The following is a 20,325-nucleotide window of genomic DNA, read 5'->3' on the forward strand; positions in this document are numbered from 1 at the left end:
AGTAAAGGAAGAACGAAGGGCACATGCTGGTTTCCGACCATCTTTCCCTTCTGCTAAATCCTCCCTCACATCTAATTCCTAGTGAAAATCTAAACCTTAGAAAGGCTGGACAGTGTGAATATTAGACATTAAACTCCCGTTTGCTTTCAGAACTGATTATTCATTTCCTAGTGATTGGAGTAGAAGAATCTAATTCAGTAACAATAGAGCAGTTCATCTGTGTCGTGTGTCTAGCACATGAAGACGGGAGAGGATTCTTACACACATTGCCTCGCTGACTCCGTAATACCTGAACTCAGGAATTCTGAGTTACAGCTGGTGCTTCATGTAGATTCTCTTTCCTATCTAATGTCCTTTCATGTAAACTGTAATAACTTTTGCAAAAATTTTATGAAGCAAAAGTAATTATGGATTAGTTTTTGTCCGAGAACATCTCTTATTTTTGAAAACTAGTTCACCTGGATGCGAAAGCATTGGTGAAATATTTTTTCTTTTCACCATTTTAACGCAGCACTAATTTTTCCTAACATCCATCGTTTCTGATAAGAGGACATCTTAATGTTACCTAAGATTTGTTTCTACCTTTAAGATTCTTTGCCTCTGTCTTCTGGTCATCCCATTATGGTGAGTTTATGACTTTATCCTACCTGAAATTTGCCCAGTTCCTTTGGTGTGATCTATTTTCCAGTGTACTGAGCCTTTCTGTTTTCTGATGAAATGGCAGTTGAGGCCTGTGCTTCACTTTCCCCCACCCCTTAAACTTCATCCCCCACCCGTGTTTATGTGAGAGCAGCACTTGAACCATTAAAAACGTTGGCTCAGATGCAGCATGAAGTTATTGTTTCAAAAACAGTAAATGTCTTCAGGTGCATTGTGGCTCCATACTTCTGGGTTTCCCTAGAGAAATTCTACGGTAAACTTCAATTCTCTTCCCGCAAACACTTCAGGGAAGCCCTTGTGCATATCTCAAGGGCTTTGTAAAGTGACCTTTCATGCTAGCATGACAAACATGAGCAGTCTCTTTGTAAGGAATGCTAAAACTTCCTTGAAGAATGTGGTTTACAAAGACAGTATTTTGAATAATTAACTGGGTGTCTTAGCAGAATCTCTCTCCTATATCTTTATGGCCTTCCTACCTCTCTGGATGGAGCTCACTATCTTACCTATGCTCACCTGGAAAATTCATCCTCACAATAGCTTTGAGTCTTTGATATTACCAAATCTCTTGGCTTTCTCTCCCAGGGGCCCAATTACTCTCTTGCTGTCCATTTCAGCCTTGCCCAGTGCAGTCCATCACTTTCTCCCGTGTGACAGAGGGAGCCAGCTCTCTGGAAAACTGATAAGCACCATGCCTGTATTTACTGATAGCACTCGCCTTCTACCCCAGCACACACGTACATACAATGGAGGTACAACCCGGAACACAGCAGTGCACGGCCACAGACCTCTGACACCATTTCACACACATTAAACACAGGCGTGAATGTACTTCCTAAAATGTGCATCCACTTTCAATCAGATATTTTTCAATTTAATACAAACCACTAGCCCAAAACTAGGTACCTAAGGTTGTCAGAGAATAATACTCATGAGAATCTCTGCCTTGATGGAGCTTGAATTCTGACAGGTGAAGCTGTGAATCATCCACAAAAATGAGTGAACTATTTAGTGACAACTATCTTGAAAGAAAGTAGTGTGATTTAAAGGAAGTTGGCATGTGCCAGGGCATGGGTGTGAGAGGAAGATCAGGGAGAGCTGCTTGAGGAAGAAACTTGAAGTCCAGATAAGATGCTCCAGGGTTTGTGGGACTGACTCTCCAAAGAGAGAACTCAAGCATGGAAATTTTCTTTTTTCTTTTTTTGTATTTTAGGACAGGGAGTACAGGGTCTCACTGCATAGATTGGACTCGTAGTGATCCTCCTGTTTACAGCCTCCCAAGTGCTGGGATTACGGGTGTGTGCCACTATGCTCAATCTTAATCACCATCTCAGTGCGCCCTGGGAACAGGGACAGCCCAGCAGGCCCTGGGGTTGAACTCCTGGCCCCTGTGTCTGCCTAAGCAGGTGCTTTAATCCACTGAGCTGTTTGCCAGCCAAGAAATTTTCAAGAGAATGTAATGACCCAGTCCACATTTAGGGGCTTTCTCCCTGGTACCCCAGACTCCCAGCATTAAGTGCATTCTAACAGGAGTCACCTATACTTTTGTCTATGAGAGAGATCTTTCACCTTTTATCTTTGGGGATTCAGGCTTGAGGCTCAGCTTGCCCCTTTTTCTCTCTGAGCCCTGGATCTTGTTGGCAAAACAAACTTGTGCTTCACTCAACAGGAAGCAGGGGTGAGGCACAACAGGTGTTTACAATACAGGTTCTGTCTTGTTTCCTTCAAGTGGTAGTTTTTTGGTACTGGATGGTTGGTGATGTTTGTTGTGAATTTGAAAGTTCTAGAAGAGACAAGGATTGGTCTCCAGACTGCTAGAGCCAGCTGCTTTGAAACATTTTAAAATTACAGATGATAGTTGTTGGAAAGCTATTTGTAGTCTATTATATTTCAGATATGATGAAATAGTTTATAACAGGGCATTTTTAGAAAAAGTATGTTTTAATCAGTTTTAAATGGTCATACTTTCACTAATTTCAGAGTGAAATTAGTAAAACACTGTAAATTTGATAAGCAAAGTAAAAAAAATTCACTGAAAGTGATGAAAATTCATAGTGCATATACAAGTGGATGTCTGCTGATACTGAGGGCCCCTGCTGTTCTGTCTCTAAGAACAGGGAAATGAAGTCAGAGACTATCTGGATGTCAGAGGTATGCTAGGCCCACCGGCTCTGCCTAAGGAGAGCTTAAAGAGGTCAGACCACTGAGCCAACCTCCCAGTGTCAGACATTCTCCAGGTTGGCCCAGAGGGCCTGAGTTGTCATGAGCCCGTGGAAGGTTCCAGAATATGGTGCTCTAAAGGGGCCACACAGCCTGAGGTTATTTGAGCTAAAAACAGTTGAGATAAGCAGATTTCCTGAAAGCTCCCTACTCTCCCCTCTTAGCCTGAATGTGGACCTAAGTTGTAAAGGTATCGCCCTCTTTCAGTCTCTAGTAATGACAGAAGCTAATTACCCAGGAGTCCTAGCTTAGTACGAGTACCAGAAGAAGAACCAGCACAGCAAATTTTGTAAGAACTGGGTTTTCTGTACCATTCAATTCCCTGTACATTTATTTGCCTTCCCACAACTTATCACCTTAAAAATCCGATATCCTAATTTTTTTTTACATTTATTGTGTGTGTGTGTGTGTGTGTGTGTGTGTGTGTGTGGCCAGCTCAGCCCACCAGGGGGCGGGGCTGGCTGGCATGTGATGCTGGGGGATCGAACCGCCGTCCCTGTGCTTTGCTAAGCTTGTTCTAAGTAGGTGCTTTAGACCACTGAGCCATCTCTCCAGCCCAAAAGGACAGCACTTTTTTTTTTTTTTTTTCAGAACCAGGGATTGAACTTAGGCCCTTACGCTTGCCAGGCAAGTGCTTATTCCACTGAGCCATCTCCCCAGCCCCCAGTATCCTAATTTTTGCATGCAAGGCAGCTGACAATGTATGGTTCTTCGGTTAAAAGGCTAAACGTCCAAGTTCTATTCACTCCTTTACAGTACTTACTTACTTTCTTATTCCCCTGTGCACACAAGATGTTTGCTCAGAGCCAACCTCTGAGTCACACCCTTGTTGACCCTCTAGAACATGTCAGAAACATGTTTGCTCTTCTCTTCTGAATGCATCTTATGTTGTTCTGGTTTATAGAACCCATTCATTTGTTCTCTAGCTGCAGAACTCCAGCCCTCGAGTGCCTGTGGAGTAAATGAAAAGTTCACCTGTGTGCAGGACCCAGGCAGACACAACATGCTCATCACTAAGTTCTCTATTGTTTTGTCTTCTGAAAAATGGAAGGAAAAGTATAACAAAAGCAGCACTGAAAGGGGTTTTTAAGAAGCAGGCTTTTCTTGAAATCCTGCTGCTGCCTGGCTGCACCCCCTATACACGTTGCCAGCAGTCAGTGACCCACATTTGGACCCTGAAGATCCTTGGTCCTTGAAAGGCTGCCAGCCAGATGGTGCTTGTTTATGAAAGTTTTGAGCTGCATGCTGGTAATCACATGCTTGTGCTCCCAAACACCCAGATAGCGCACATCTCAGCGGTGCAGGGTGGGGTGTGGCCAGTCTAGACTGGTTCCTTAGGGTTCACACCCATGTTGACCCTCTAGAGCACCTTAGGTTCATTTTAGCGAAAAACCAGCAAAAATAAAAAAGTCCCACAGCCACCTCCTCATTAGGGAGGACAAGAGATGGTATCTGATTCCCAGAAATCACTCCTTTGGTTATCAACCCAGAGCACAACTTGTAAACTGTATGCCCTCCTGAGTCCCAGTAAAAATAGCTACTGCAGACCTGCTGGGTAGAAGGTGCCTGCCGAGGGTCAGCTCCCCTTCTCTATTTGTTACTGTAAAACCATAAGAACTCGATTTCAGATATGAGAAAGAGGTACTGTCACTAGGAAGCCATGCAGCTCCTTGGGTTCTCTGGAGATTGCTTCTGTGATCTACTAAAATGCAGCTTGCTCCCCCAAAATTAACAGGGTCTTGGTTGACAGGCTGCGGTGGGATACTGATGTCTTGCAGCTCTGGAGTAATGTGAAAGGGCTACCTTAGGCTTTCACCAGGGGTCAGTACCTTGGTCCTACTCAAGATCTACCTTTCATTAGTTGAGACCCAAGGATGACATCAGTCTGTCCCTTCTCCCATGCTCCCTGTTCTCCCAGTTTGCAAGTTATCCTCAGGTTGTTAGCCTCCCCTTGGCCTGACACAGGAGTTACTACTAGGACTTTGGAGGTTCCCACATAGAGCAGAGACCCTTGGGGACCTTGAACCGTGGTCTCTCCTTGCCTACAAGTCCCTCCACCTGTAGGCAAGAAGCCAGTGGAGCACTGAGTTTGGTTTGCATGGGAGGTGACCCTCCAAAGAGAATGTGGAGATTTGACATACTCTTTTCCTGCCGCTGTCACATACAAGAGGCAACAGGTTAATATAATAAAAGTGTAATGTCACAAATAATAGTATTTTGTAAAAAGCTGTTCATCAGTTTGTCTCTTCTAAGTGCTTTTTATTTGTTTTGCTTTTCTCATTGGACCTTTGGGTGGTTTCTGGTTGTACTTAGGTCAGGAGGAGAGAGCCCAAGCAGATGATTCCTCAAGTTTCTGCAGAGAATCCCACGACACAAAGGACTGGAGGGCAGGACCCCACCTGAACCCCACTGCAGGACCCTGGGGACAGCAAAGGCTTTTCTCAGACACCGGCGCTGGACAGGATGACAGTCTGGAATCACCTAAGTGCCAAAGGACCCTGCTGCCACCCTAACCCTGCCTGTTCAGACCCCATCCAGCCCTAAAGTCTCTGGTTATTGAGGCCCCGCACCCACATTCAGTTGCAGACTGGCTAATTGACCTTGGTGACCCTGACTTTCCTGATGGGTCTCTTCAAGTGCCTGAGGCCAGGGGACAGGGCTCCTTCCTGTCTTACAGGAACAAGACCTTCCCTGTGGAAGACTGTAACAGGGGTAGCACAAAAATAATGTGATGGGCCAGATAACTCAGTGGACCTAAGCTCCTGCTTGGCAGATGCAGGGACCAGTGTTTGATCCCTGGCATGCTGTGCTGGCCCCACCCCCAGGGCACACTAAGACCGTGACTGAGACTGGGCATGGTGACGCACACCTGTAATCCTAGCACTTGGGAAGCTGAAAACAGGAGGCTCACTACGAGTCCAATCTGTGTAGTGAGACCCTATAGATTTTGTACTAAAACTTATAAAAATTAAAAATTAAAAAGAGAAGAACTCAAGAAAAGCCTCTTCAGTTTTATCCTGGAGGAACTCAGTGTTTAACTTACCAATTATGTCTATAATGCACTAGATTGTAAAAGTATTGTCATGAAAGATTCCTGGTACATAACCCATGATTTGCTCATGCAATTATGACTAAGAAAGGGCCCTACTATAGTGTCTGCCACTGAGCCACTAATGGTTCTGCTGCAAAGCTGTGATCCTGGAAAGGACCTGCTCATCCTGGAGCATCAGTGGAAGGACGATGGGCTTCTTGATTTTTATCACGTGACATTTGTCTCACCAGGAAGCAGGATAGACACTCAGTTTTCTCCAGGTGAGCACACTGGATTGATTTCTAATGAAATCATGTAGGCTGTTTTCAATAGCAGTCTAATCTGTAGATGTAAAAACCTTAACTGAGCCAGATACTAGAAAAGTATTAAAAATGCACTCAAAGACCTCTGGGTTCCAGACCCCAATCTCTTCTGAACCTGTTTTTTTTGTTTTTTTTTTTTTTTTTTAGGATAATAAAAGCAATGCTAGGCCTCAACAGGTTCATCTCAGAAGGCCTCATTTGCTTGAAGAGCCTTTAGGACAGGAGGGCTGCACTGCATCCTGGCTCAGGGTCCCTAGTTTCCCTTTCTGGTTCTATGTGGTGGGTTAGCTTCAAAAGCTCCTCAGAGTACAAAACACTTCAGTGGGAGGCTGAGAAAATGGAGGACAGGAGCCACATCAGGGGGATCAGGAATCTAGGGAGGCACCTGGCATCCAGCACAACTTGGTGCTGAAATCAACTATAGGATAGCTCATTCCTAAAGACTCGTGGCACCTCCTTCTCTCTCTTTCAGGACAAGCTGAGCTCACAGCCTCCTCTCCTCATTGGCTGTGAATCTGTGGCCCCGCCTCCCTCAGTAGTTTTCTTTTTTCCCTCTGAGGTAGCTAAGTGCCTCAGTTCCAACAAGTGGCAGCCTTGGAAAGAACTAGCATCAGATAGGTCAGTGTATTCCTGAAAGGTGCAGTTTCTGGTCCTGTGGGCAGAGGGTGGAGCATGGCTGGGCGTCTGTGGGAGTTGGTGGGAGTGCAGAGAGTGTTTGCTGACAGCAGGGCCCTGGTGTCTTCCTCAGAAAATGCCAGAAAACCTGTTGACAGCTCTCACAGTAAAGCATTCTGTTTTCTCAGTGCTTGCTCCTCAGGTATAACCAGGCTCTTATACTTTTCCAGGTCTCTTTTCAGATTTTCCTTAGGTTGAGAGAGGGTAAACAGAAGGAAAAAACTCAGTCTTCTGATTGACTTGGTTATATTCCTCATCTTCCTTGCTGGGTCTCCACTGTACTTTTTGAAGTTGGTCTCCTATAATATGTAGGTTGGGGTTTGGGATTATGGTGGAAGCCAGTTTGATTGCCTAAGCAGAATCCTCCATAGACTACACAATGACCCACAAAATTATTAGAGATAATGCTGGGGCTAATTGTTCTTTAAAACAAGAAAGTATTTCACACTGTCTTACTGATTTATGGCCCCTGCTGCCACATGCAAGTCACACTGAGATGGAATGTTCTTGGTCGGGGCGTCCTATCCACACCAGCCACAAGAGGCTGCTGGGCAACTGACACATGTCTAGAGAAACTGGATTTTGAATTTTACTCTATATACATCAAGTTGCGTTTAAATGTCTACACAGATGACTTATGCATTTTCTACATTAAAAAGCCTTTCTATTTATAGAGATAAAGCTATAGCATTTTTTAAGGGTCGTGGCATCCAGCGTCTCTTACACAGGCTCAGGTCAGCTATTTCCAAACCTGTGGAAATTTTGTCTGTTCATCTTCACCTCTAGGTCAACGCCGGAGCTCCTCTAGAAAAGCCATGGCCTCAGCCGCTCCCATGCAGAACATTCAGGAGATCAGCACCTGCATGCTGTGCTCAAAGTTATTGGCTCATTCAGTGAGCCTCGACTGTGGACACAACTACTGCGTCTTGTGTATGAGTATGTGCGTCTTTTCTACAAAGGAACCATTGCCACAGAGGTTCCTGTGTCCCCAATGTGAGTGCACAATCCACATAGACCTTCGGCATCTCAGAAGATTATTTGAAGTCTTAAAGCAGATGATGGAGATTGTGTTCAACGTAGACTGTGAGGCCCACGGGGAGCCGCTGCAGCACTTCTGTAAGGATGACAAGCAGCTCATCTGTCAGCGCTGTGAGCAGACACCGCAGCACCAGGCACACACCACAGTGCTGGTGGAGGACGCGTGCCAGGACTACAAGGTGAGTGTGGCCAAGACTTCAGCAGGGACCCGTCCTGTGCTGCTCCCAAGCTCTGAGACTTTTGATTCTGAAACTAAGATTAGACCATGAAACAGGGATTTTTGTGTGGTGTTCTTCTGAAAAATAGCTTGTGATAGATCTGTGTTGAATCCATTCCAAAGTGATCCCAATACAGTGGTCTCTCACTTGTGGAGGTTACGTTCCAGACACCCTTGCGATAAGTGAAAATCAACAAGGTAGTGATGTCATGTTTATTTTAGTATTTATATATAGTTTAAAACTTTATAAACCTTTCCCACACTTCTAAAAACACTTCTAATGTCCTTAGCCATTTTCTAACTCATATTCCTACATAATTTCAACAACATACATATACTGCGTGGTACTGAAAATTCCCACCATATAGCAAAAATCCACCATAAATAGTTTAGATTACTATTTTTTTTAATTTTTGAATTTAGTTCAATTTATAATACCACATTTTCAAGAAAATTGAAACTTTTGTGCAAGAAATTTAAATAAAATCATACCAAGATACACAAAAATGAGATTGTCCAAAACTTATTGTAAAGAAAAAAATCATTAAAGCATATACATAAAAAATATTAGTTGTGGAAGACCAAAATTAAATAGCATCTTATTCCACATTAGAAAGAAAAAAAAAAAAGGACCAAGTGTGTAAGAAACTAGACTAATTAAAGGACTGAAGGAAAAAAAAAGACCTGTCCTCTTTGAGTTTTATACTTAGCAAACATACCTTTGAAAACTAAAAGTAAAATATTTTCTAGTTATACAAACTTGAAATATTTTAATACCTCCAGATGTAGCATATAGGAAATAACCAAGAGCATAATTCAAAAGGCAAGAGAAGTTGCAGTATGCTCCTCAATGAACAATAAAGAGCTCTCAATATGATAGTTATGCAGGACTGTATAAAAAATATATTAGATGAACCCTTATTTAAAAGGTCATTGAAGATTTCTAAGAAACAGTACCACTCTTATGTCGGCTTATTCATGTATTTTTTTCATATGTGTGTGTGTATGTGTGTAAAAAAGATAGGGAAGAAGTAATATAAAGTCAACAGAAAATGGAAATATACTTTTTAAAGTTTCTAATACTAGGAAAAGATATCATACCATGTCTTTTAAATAAATTATATGCCAAAGATATAGTATAAATCTTACAATAAAAATAAGATTAAGCAATATTCAGAAAATTAAATACTGATTAGTTAAAAATTAAATGTTTCAAAACAATTGAACTAAGAAAAAGTTTTCATGATAGTAAAGAAGTACTAAGAATAAAACATAAGATAAATACTAGAATGGCAAATAAATGACCAGTATTGCACAAAGTTCTAGTGTGTTGTGGACATGGATAATGACCATGACACTTACTGGTGGCCAGGTATCACTTGTGGGACTGAGCTACAGCTATTTCCTTGAAATCCACCCTGTAGACTCAGATGGAATCATGACCCATAGGCTGCAAGAGAAATCCATTTGTAGAGTGTGCTGATGGGAATATTTTGCTGCTGTAAACAAAAGAATAACTGAATGACTACTATTGTATACCTCTTATTCTCCTGTGTTTGTTTGCCCTATTTCGTGGGTTCTTTCCATTCTCATTCATGGAATTGTGATCTTTTTGCTCCCTCTCTAGAATATCATTTAGTAGTGTGTGTAAGCTTGGCTTTGTCGTCATGAAATTCTTTAGTTGTTCTTTGTCATGGAAGTATTTCATTTCTCCATTATACTTGAAAGAGAGTTTGGCAGGGCATATCAGTCTGGGTTGTAATTTGTTTTCTTGCAAGACTTGAAGTACTTTGCTCCATGCTCTTCTTAACTTGACGGTTTGTGAAGAGAAATCTGCCATTATTCTGATGGGTTTTCCTTTAAATGTGATCTGTTTCTTTTCTTTAGTGGCCTTTAGTATACTGTTCCTGTGTTGAATTTCTGGAATCTTGATTATTATATGTCTGGGTGTGGTTTTCTATTTTTTTTTTTAATTTTTATTTGTGTGTGTGTGTGTGTGTGTGTGTGTGTGTGGCCAGCTCAGCCCACCAGGGGGCGGGGCTGGCTGGCATGTGGTGCTGGGGGATTGAACCGTGGTCCCTGTGTTTTGCTTAGCTTAGCTTGTTCTAAATAGGTGCTTTAGACCACTGAGCCATCTCACCAGCCCGAGAATCTTCATTTTTTTGTGAAGATTTCTTTTTCGGGGTTTTTTTTTTGGAGATGGGTAATCAAGCTCTTTTTTTTTTTTTTTTTGCGGAACCGGGGATTGAACTCAAGCACTTGCGCCTGCCAGGGAAGCGCTTATTCCACTGAGCCATCTCCCCAGTCCCTGGGTGTGGTTTTCATTGGGTTGATGTTATTTGGAGTTCTATATGCTTTGGTTCTATATGTCAGATTGTTTCCCCATATTTGGGAAGTTTTCTGCTATTACTTCTGCCCATATTCTTTTTATATCATTTGTATTGACTTCTTCCTTCTCATTGGTGCCTATTAGTCTCACATTGTTCATCTTTGCATCGTCTCACAGGTATTGAATTATTTTTTCCTGCATCCTAGTTGTTTTTAAGAGATCTTTTCTTACTTTTTACTAGCTGTAATGGTGTCTTTAAGGTCTGAAAGTCTATTTTCACTTTCATTCAAATGGTTTTGCCAGCTTTGATTGAGGTTTTAATTTCCTGTATATCATTTTGAATCTGTTTCATACATTCTATTTCTTTCCTATACTGCTTATTCATGGATTCCATCATTTTTATATTCTGCTCTTTTTTTATCAGTGTATTGTTTAGAAGCACCTAGTACTTCTTTGATTATATTTATCATTACTTTTTTTACTTCAGAAATTATTTCTGATCTGATTTCTTCTATACCTTCCTGCAGTTGTTTCTTTACTTCCAATGCTATTATTTCAGAGATTTCAGGTGTGTGATTTCCAATTTCCTCAATGCTAGTATCTTCTGCATTTGTACTGATTGGACTCGGGACCTGAGCCTGCATTTTGTTCCTTCTCTTTGAGATTTTGTATACCACTGTCTTCTGACCTTTGGTGTAGAGCTTAGATAGAGCTATTACCTTAGCACTGGGTCTGGATCTATGAAGTTCAGATTCCTCCATGTGGGTGTGGCTTGGATCTGGTTGGGGTCTGGCTGCTGTGTTCCACTTCTTCCTACTGCAGCTGTTGGAATTGAACCCTTTCTGTCACTCTGGCAAGATGTTCTGCTCCTGAATCAGCTTGGTGGGTCTTGCCTCTAGCCTCTTTACAGGGAGTTCTGCTGAAGGGTTCCATACGGGGCCTGTACTCTGGGTCAAATGATGATCCAGCGGACCCCGGGTAGTCTCCTAGATTACTATTTTTTGAAAATCCATGAAACTGTGGCAAATCAAATTCAATAGACTTTGTTCATTCAATTTTTTCCCTCAGGAAAAGCTCCAGGAAGCTGTGGCAAAATTAAAAGGCATCCACACTGAATGTATGAATCAGAAAACACACGTGACAACCCAGATAACTGAGTGGCAGGTAAGATTCTGAGATCCTTGGTCTGTTTATTTCCCATTCTCTTACATAGGCACAGGGAGAAACTAGGGTGAAGCACAAACCTCAAGAAGAAAAGTGGGTTTTGCACTCCTTTACATGCATGCGATTCCACCATCAAACTTCTAACTTCCTAACTCCTATTAACTAGGAATCCTGATAACTTATCCAGCCGAAGTAGAATTGAGTTGTCTGTTTGCCTAAAAATAGCTACTTGGATTTGACATGTGACCTGTATTTTCTGGTGCACAGACTTTAAACTAATCCCCCCATTTCATTTACCAAGTACACCTCTGGCTTTCAGCCTTACAGGTAGAAAAACTGCCTCTCAGAGCATTGAGACAGCAGGTTTCCCAGGGTAGGCTGATAAAGGAGCCACTGTGAGTGATAAGGAGTGTAGTAGCTGGTAAGAGAACCTACCGCCTTCCACCTGCAGGCCAAACGCTTCCAGACTTCCATGGCTTCCCAGGCTCCACAGCATCAGAGATGCATTGCTTTGTGAAAGTACTTTTGGAAGCCTTTACCTGGCCGTCCAAGTGCAGAGGATGGTGAGCCATTCTGTGTGGTCCCGGAGCCTCTCTGCCCTCTGCCTCTTTGAAGGATGGAGGTTTATTCAGAACTTCCGGGGGACAGTCTTAGCTTTCACATTGCTGGGACCTTGAATAGGTGACAACACGGAGTGTAACTAACATGTAAGAAAAGGTGTTCCGTACAAAAGTTAAACAATCACCAGTCTAACAAACAAAACTTCTTGTTCTTGCTAAATTGATTGAATTCCAGCACAATTTCATAGTCATTGCAGTGGTGCAGATATTTCAGGGTACTCCTAAAAATTGCAATTCTACAAATACTCAAATAACAGTTAAGTCTCATGAGATGCATCTTTTATTTCTGGCATTTCCTACATAGGAATGGAAAAGGGACCCCAACAGTGTGAGAACATTTCTGAGTAAGCACTGACACATCCCTAGCTCACTGATACCTCACAATGTCAGGAATCAGGGCATCTCCTACCAGCCTGGGTGCTAAGAAAGAGCCAAGGGGTCAGAGTCAGTCTCTCCAGTGTCTCAGTGCTCTCTGGAAACTTCAGTCTTCCAGTTGAGTGACTTACGGGAGCATTACAGCACAGCGACAGAACATGCTTCACTTGGTGTGTGGCCAAATAGGCATGACATACACTTTGTCACTTTTACTATTTTAAGTGTGCAGTTCAGGGACTGCACTCCTTTCCCAAAGTTGCAGAACCATCGCTCTACTCACCTCACAAGTTGTTTCTTCTATCAAAATGTAAATCTGTGCCCATCAAACCTGAACTCATTCTCCTCTCCTCATAACCACCTGGTCAGTACTATTTTGTTTTCCATATCTATGAATGTAACTCTTTAGGTGCTGCATAGAAGTGAGATCTATACTGTTGGCCCCCTTGTTTCAGGGTCATTTGCCTCAGCAGAAAGTCCTCAGGGTTTATCCCTGAAGGATGGGAAAGATTTCCATTCTTTTCTAGGTTGGGAAAGACTCCACCCTATCTGCAGCTGACATCTTGTTCATCCATTCAGTCATCATGGACTCCTCATTTGTTTGCACGTATGACTTTACTTTCTTTGTTCTAGAAAGAGATAGCTATTTGGAAACAAAAAGTGAAGTTGGACTTTGAGACTCTCCACGCTTTTCTCCATGAGGAGGAGAAGTTGTGGATCTGGAGACTGGAGAATGAAGAAGAGCAGATGCTGAGGAGACTGCGGGAATACGAGGCCGACCTGCAGTGGAAGAGCGAGGAAATCAAGAGCCACATCCAGGAGCTGGAGGCAAAGTGTCAGAGCTCAGCCCAGAAGCTGCTGCAGGTGAGGCCGTGGCCTTGGAGAAGGACAGGAGGATTCTGAGGAGTGTGGGAGGAGGCAGCGGGAGAATGGCTCAGCCTGCTTCATTCCCAAGTGGGCACTTGTGCTGGGATTTAAGTAGTATCTCCCCAAGTCTATCCCTGAGCACCATCAGGGTGGCCCCACTGGCCTATGGGGTCCCTCATGTGAACTATAAATCACATTTCTCCACAGAATGGGGCTCCAGTCCTGGAATCCCAGTTATTTGTGAGGCTCAGGCTGGGCAGCACAAATATGAGGTTGATTTAGTGTATCTCAAATTAAAGGTGAAAAGCATTCCTGGATGCAGGTCAGTAGTAAAGCACTCTCCTAGTGTGGGCAAGATCCTGAGTAGAATACATAACACTGAAGGAAAAATGGGTTTGCCAGGTAGATGAACATAGAATGAGCACTTAGACCCATGGAAGAGCTTTGGCCATTATTTCCCCATGACCCACTAGTAGGTCCTTGCTGTCAGTCTCTGGCTGAGTGCCAGTCTGGGTGAAATATTTATCCTGATGTCGTGCAGTGACAGGGAGACTGCCACAGGGAGGAGCAACCTTTTCCTTGATATGCTGGTGCATCCTTGCACCTGGAGCTACTGTGGGGCTTCCTACAGCTGCATGAAGGGGCATCTCAGTAGCTAAACAGCAGCAGCTGTTCATTCTGGCTTCCACTAGTAGGACTGAAGTCACTCTTGATTCAGAAGGAGGCACAGCTCCTCTGCCACCACCTCTGGAGCTTCACATCCAGTCACTGTTCATTACCTTGGCTGCAAGTGAATTGTAACATAGGCTTGCTCTACTGGGCATCTGGTCCTTGAGAGCCAGTTGTATCAAAGCATGGCTGGGAAAATATCAGGCTGGGTAGCAGAAGCCACAAGTGGATGCCACTTCAGCCAACACAGCCTCCTGCCCAGTAGGCAGAGGCCAGGTGGAATCCTTGCTCCTGACTGCTGCACTGTCTCAGGCTGCGCCCCTCTTTCCTTGTTGGGGAGCTGTGTTCACAGGCAGCGTCTCCATGCCACAACCCATGGAGTCCTGATGCTAACATGTTCCTCTTTTGTTCCTTACAGGATGTGGAAGGCACCTTGAGCAGGTGAGTCCTGTGTGAGTGGGGGAAGGGAGGGTCCTGGTGGGCAGAGCAGAATTGAAAGGAGCACTGAGGAGGCTCTGCCTCTGCTTCTTCCAGGGCTAGTGCTGTGAAGCTGGAAACTCCCGAGGTCCTTTCCTTGGAGGTCCAAACTGAGTGTGATGTTGCTGAACTTTACTTGGATGTGAAGGCGATGTTAAGATCCCATCAAGGTATGACAGAGACCCAGGCTCAGTGCTGTGACAGCAGGGATCACAGGCAGTCTGCACAGTCTACCACTCTGGGCACCTGGAGCAAATGGATATTTGTAGCAGAGCTGACTCACTCTGCCTGTGCTCAGAGGATGAACGTGCACCGCATCCTGCTCTCCTGTGGACCTTCCAGGTCCTGCTGTCTGCCTAGTGACTCTGTTATTCAAGGCTTCTCCCAACACTCAGATTCCATGTCTGAGAAATGAGCCTGTTCTCAGTTTCCCTTCCATGGAGTTGTGCTGCAAATGCCCTCCATTCACTCACAGGAACTTCTAGCACTTGTCTGGCAGGTGAAGAGCCCCGCATGTGGTGGTAGATGTGCCTCTGAGGCTTCTCGTGGACACTTCACATTCTGACAGAAGTGCAAAAAAGAGAGTGAGCACAGTGGGTCATTTTTAATATTAGAGACCAGACTGAGATAGTATGGGTGAATTTTAGAAACATTAGAGGTTCATTAATCCAAAGCCCACACTTACTGTCTCTTCTTGTGGTAGTTATTACTGCCTATACTTCCAATAATTCTTTTACAAAAGGACAAAATTTAAAAAATGGTGATAATGGAAACTGTTATCATGTTGAATGTGGCTGGACTATGTCGATTAACCTGAAATGATTTTGATTCTACATGAGTCATCTGTTGCCCCTTAAAAATATCCAAAATTATCTGAAGCTATATAGATCTATTATCTAGCAGTCTCTGTGAGTCAGGAATCGGAGCACACCTCTGTGAGCAGTAGCGGCGAGCTCAGCTTAGTATCTCTGGGGGAGCAGTCAGGTGCGGCCAGGCTGTGTCCTCACCCAGACATTCATTGGGAAGGCCCCTCCCTCACTCTCTCACTGGCAGGATTCATTCCCCTGGGGTTGCACTATGTGGGGCCCTGACTTCCTGCTGGCTGTGGCTCCAGCCTGGCCTGGCTCCAGGGTCTCTAATCGCTCCTTTCCACTGGGTGTGCACATGACTAAGTATTTCTTCAGCATGAGCTCAGGAGAAGGAGTCTCTATAACAAATGCGCTGGCAATATTTAGTGTGTATAAACAATGAATGGTGTGTAAATAAGGATTTGTCATCACAGGAATTACATCCCACTGTCTTGATCCTATTCTGCTGGTCAGAAGCCATGCTCTGGCCCTGCCCACTCTGGAAGGGAAGGAATTTTACAAGGATATGAACACCAATGAACTGAAACCAAGGAGAAGTCTGTCTGTTCCAGGCGATTTCTCCAAGCTGCATATTAATGAGGGCATTTCAAGTCCTACTTATACCATGCTTGTTGCTGTTGTTGTACTTGTTCTTCTTCATCTTTGTCTTTGTCTTCTTCGTCTTCTTTTTCCTCTTCTTTTGAGACAGGGTCTCACTATGCAGTTCAAGCTGGCCTTGAACTCAAAGAAATCCTCCTTCCTTAGCCTCCTGAGTGCTGGAATTACACACAGGCATCCCCATATGCGGGCAACCCTATGTACTTTATTTACATATACATTACTACAAAATATTGATGCTTTTGGCCACAGGATTCCCTGGTAGTCCTTGCAGAGACAGCATGGAATTTAGTGAACAGCACTTTAAATGGAAATTGCTAAAGTTTGGGGTCCACATTGTAATGTGCCTAGCACCCAGGGAAAGTGAACTTGTACCTCTCCACCCTCTTGCGGTGTTTAGTTTATAATGGTTTTACGTGAGTTGGATTTGAAGCGGTGCCTCACAGTGTACTTATTTCCAGTTTCACTAGTGAGTATGAAGATTTCTTTGTTTCATTTGCTTTTTATGTGTTTGCTTCACACTTTTTGTATGTTTTCTAGCTCTTCAGCCTTCTGTTACTTAACTCTGATGACTGTAGGTTACTGATTTGATTGCTTTTTTACTGACCCCTGGGAGATTAATTTAGCCAGTATCTTCTCCTGGCTTGTCAGTGACATTTTTCTTTCTCTTTTTATACAGTGCTTTCAAATTTAGGATAGACATAGTGTGCTTTGAAGTTGGTGACTTTTGTTTTCTAAGAGCCCACTCATCTCTGAGCACTGACTTTTACGCTGGGAAAGAAAAGAGAAAAAGTATTCATATCCAAAGTTAAAGGAAGGAAATTTTATTATCAGAACACAAGTAGAATGGCCAGCCAAGTAGTTCAGCAGATTAAAGCACCTGCAAGCAGGCGCAGGGGCCAGGGATTTGATCCCCGGGCCTGCCATGCTGGCCCCCTCCTCAAGGGCGTGCTGAGATGGCAATTAATACTGGGTGTAGTGGCACACACCTGTAATCCCACCTCTTGGGAGGCTGTAAACAGGTGGATCACTGTGAGTCCCATCTAGTAGCGAGCCCCTGAACACCCTGTAGATCCTTCCCTAAAATAAAAAATAAAAATAAAATAAAATAAAATAAAATAAAATAAAATAAAATAAAATAAAGACAAAAATTTAATGGGCTTGTCAGATTGCTTAGTAGAATAAGTGCTTGCCTGGCAAGCACAAGGTCCTGAGTTCAACCCCAGATACAGCAAAAAATAGAGAAATAAAATAAAAAGAACACAAATAAAATTGAAGCTGAAAAACAAAACATTTATTATTGTCAAAACTTTAAGGTATGTTAGGTTATTTATTGGGGTTCATTGTATTTTTCTTTTGTGGGCAATCAGAGCTGTAAACCTCTCTGTTACAGCTGTGTTCATTGTGTCCAGTTGGTCCTGTTATGCCATACTGGCATTAGTGTTTGCTTGTAGGAACTGTCTAACTTCTTCACTGATTTGTTCTGTGAGTACTGATCATTCAAGAGTGCATTCTTTACACACTTGCAGAGTGTCTGTGGCTTCATCTGTCATGGATTTCTAGTTTCATTGCACTCTGACCTGATAGTACACATGCAGTCATTAGAAATATTTAAGTCTGGGTTACAGGCCAGAATTTGATCTCTTTTAGACAGTCCATGTGCCACAGGGAGAATGTGCACTCTGCTGCTGAATCCAAGTGTAACATTTTACAGATATCCATTAAGTCCATTTCTTCAAAGGTGTGGTGCAACTCTGATATTTCTCTGTACAATTTTTTCTGGCCAATTGATCAGTCTGTGACACTGAAGCATGGCCATCCCCCACAATAACTGTGTTGATGTTTATCTGGTCTTTTATGTTCATAGCATTTGCTTTGTTTTTTAGGTGCACCAGTGTTCAGTGCCTCTATAGCTCTAATGGTTTTCTCATCTTGTTTCTGGTTTCTTCTTGTATGCATATATTGTTATGAAATAGAGATGGGGAAAAGCCCGCTTCAGCTCCACTATTTTCTGATCCCTGGGGACCTACAGGAAAGCAGTCAGCTTTTGGACAAGCAGGGACCATATTCAGATTGGTTACTTCTAGCCTTTGGCATCCCTGGAAAGTGCAGATTGGCTTTTGGTCATGTTATTACAATTCCCTATTAGCTTCCTACTATAGAAGGAATTTTACTAGGTGATAGGCAAACATAACTTGCTAGATTCTTGCATGAATCACTATACCAGATGTGATGATTTTTACTTTACTGTAGGCTTAAATAGCTAGTTAGGCACAAGAATTGGATTTTGAAAACAGGCTGGTATAATTTAAAAATCATGGTCTTATTACCACCCTGAAAATGTTCATTTTTCTTTATATTATAGTCAGTGTGACTCTGGACCCAGGTACAGCTCATCCTGCCCTAACTCTATCTGAGGATGCGAGACACGTGTCCCATGGATCCAGCCAGCAGAACCTTACAGTTTCATCCAGGAGATTTACGACTTTCCCCTGTGTCCTGGGCTGTGAGGGCTTCAGCTCAGGAAGACACTACTTCGAAGTGGATGTTGGAGAAGGAACAGCTTGGGATGTGGGAGTCTGTATGGAGAATGTGCAGCGAGACCTTGGCATGAAGCAGGAGCCCGAGAGTGGGTTCTGGGCCATCAGGCTGTGCACAGGAAATGGCTATGTAGCCCTGACCTCTCCTCCTACTGCCCTTGAGCTGTGTGAACGACCCCTGGTGGTGGGGGTTGCTCTGGACTATGAGGCTGGAGCTGTGTCCTTTTACAGCATGACCTCTGGCTCCCACATCTTCACCTTCCCCAAGGCTTCCTTCTCTGGTACTCTGCGGCCTTTTTTCCAAGTTTATCAAAATTCACCTTTGTTCCTGCCTTCATGCAATGAGTAAGCAAAGAAGGAAAAAAACCTCCCCGTTTTAAACTGACAGAAAATGTATAGAGCCCATAAAGGCAGGATTTTGATCAGTTTTCTTTATTATTAATACGTCAGTACCTAGAACAGGGCTGGACTTTTAGAAGGTATTTAAGAAATTGTTCTTGAATTAATGCCTATGAGAACTGTAAGAATACCATAGATGGCCAGCCTGAGTTGAGAGGGATACACGATTACATGATGATCTGACATCATCCTCTGAATCTCTCTTTAGTGGGTTCAGTTCTCTGAATATTGTTCATGCTGGGTTGATGATTTGTGTGACCTTAAAGCAAAGATATTTGTATGCTTTCACCTTCCTTTTGAGCTGTTTGGACTAGTGTGTGGGAATGAAAGAAAGCCTCTCCAGGAAAGACCAGTGGCTTCCCGAGCATAGACATGTTGATTAATAATGTCCAGTGCAGAGGCTGGCCAGATAGCTTAGCAGACTAAAATGCCTGCTTGGCAGGCACAAGGACCAAGGTTTGATTCCCTGCCTGTCATGCCAGCCCTGCCCCCAGGGCACACTGGGATTGAGACTGGATGTGGTGTCACAGGCTTGTAATCCCAGCACTTGGGAGGCTGAAAGCAGGAGAATCACTACAAGTCCGATCTGTGTAGTGAGACCCTATAGACTCTGTACTAAATACAACAACAACAACAACAACGACAACAACAATATCCAGTACAATCTGTGTCAGACCTACAATTCTGCCAGACCTAGGGAGCTTCCCTGGGAAAACACCAAGGAATCCTAGAGAGAAGAAAAAAAACTTTTTACTGAGACATGCTTCAAATGGAAAACAGAATATGACAAAATGCTATGGTTTGTGTCTGACTGTCCCCCGAAAGCCTCATGCATTCATTGCAGCAGGCTTCTAGAGTTTGTAATTAATTAATGATCCAATACTTGGATTATGGATATGAATGCTATACCCTCCATTAACCTGAATACAATATAAGGAGGTAGAGAAGCTTGCTAGCAGCCAGAGCCAGTGCTCCTCCCTTTGCTCTTTGCTGTTTTCTACTGTCATGAACTGCTGCCCTCTGCTGTCCACCACTATGCTTTTGAGCCAGCCAAGTATGGACTGAAACCTCAACTAACTATGAGCTAAATAAAGCTTTCTTTCCTTAATTTTCATTGTTGGTTATTTTGTCTCAGCAACAAGAGAAAACTAAACAAGACAGAATTTGGTACCAACAAGGAGATCATTGCTGTGACTATACCTGACCATGTCATTCAAGAGCCTTTGGCAATGGCTTAGTGGAAGAGATAGAAAAGATTTGG

General features: G+C 43.3%; 1 protein-coding gene across 1 annotated transcript; it reads left to right on the forward strand.

Annotated features, from left to right (window-relative positions):
- Positions 1 to 7,721: 7,721 nt before the first annotated feature.
- LOC105743351 (E3 ubiquitin-protein ligase TRIM38-like) lies at positions 7,722 to 19,489 on the forward strand. The gene is made up of 6 exons (XM_012516665.2): positions 7,722 to 8,123; positions 11,559 to 11,654; positions 13,280 to 13,510; positions 14,601 to 14,623; positions 14,717 to 14,829; positions 18,491 to 19,489. The coding sequence occupies exons 1-6, from the start codon at positions 7,722 to 7,724 to the stop codon at positions 19,012 to 19,014; spliced, it is 1,389 nt and encodes a 462-aa protein (XP_012372119.1). The 3' UTR covers positions 19,015 to 19,489.
- The last annotated feature ends 836 nt before the right edge of the window (positions 19,490 to 20,325 follow it).

Source organism: Octodon degus, unplaced genomic scaffold, assembly GCF_000260255.1.
Source record: "Octodon degus isolate 3935 unplaced genomic scaffold, OctDeg1.0 scaffold00119, whole genome shotgun sequence".
NCBI lineage: Eukaryota > Metazoa > Chordata > Mammalia > Rodentia > Octodontidae > Octodon > Octodon degus.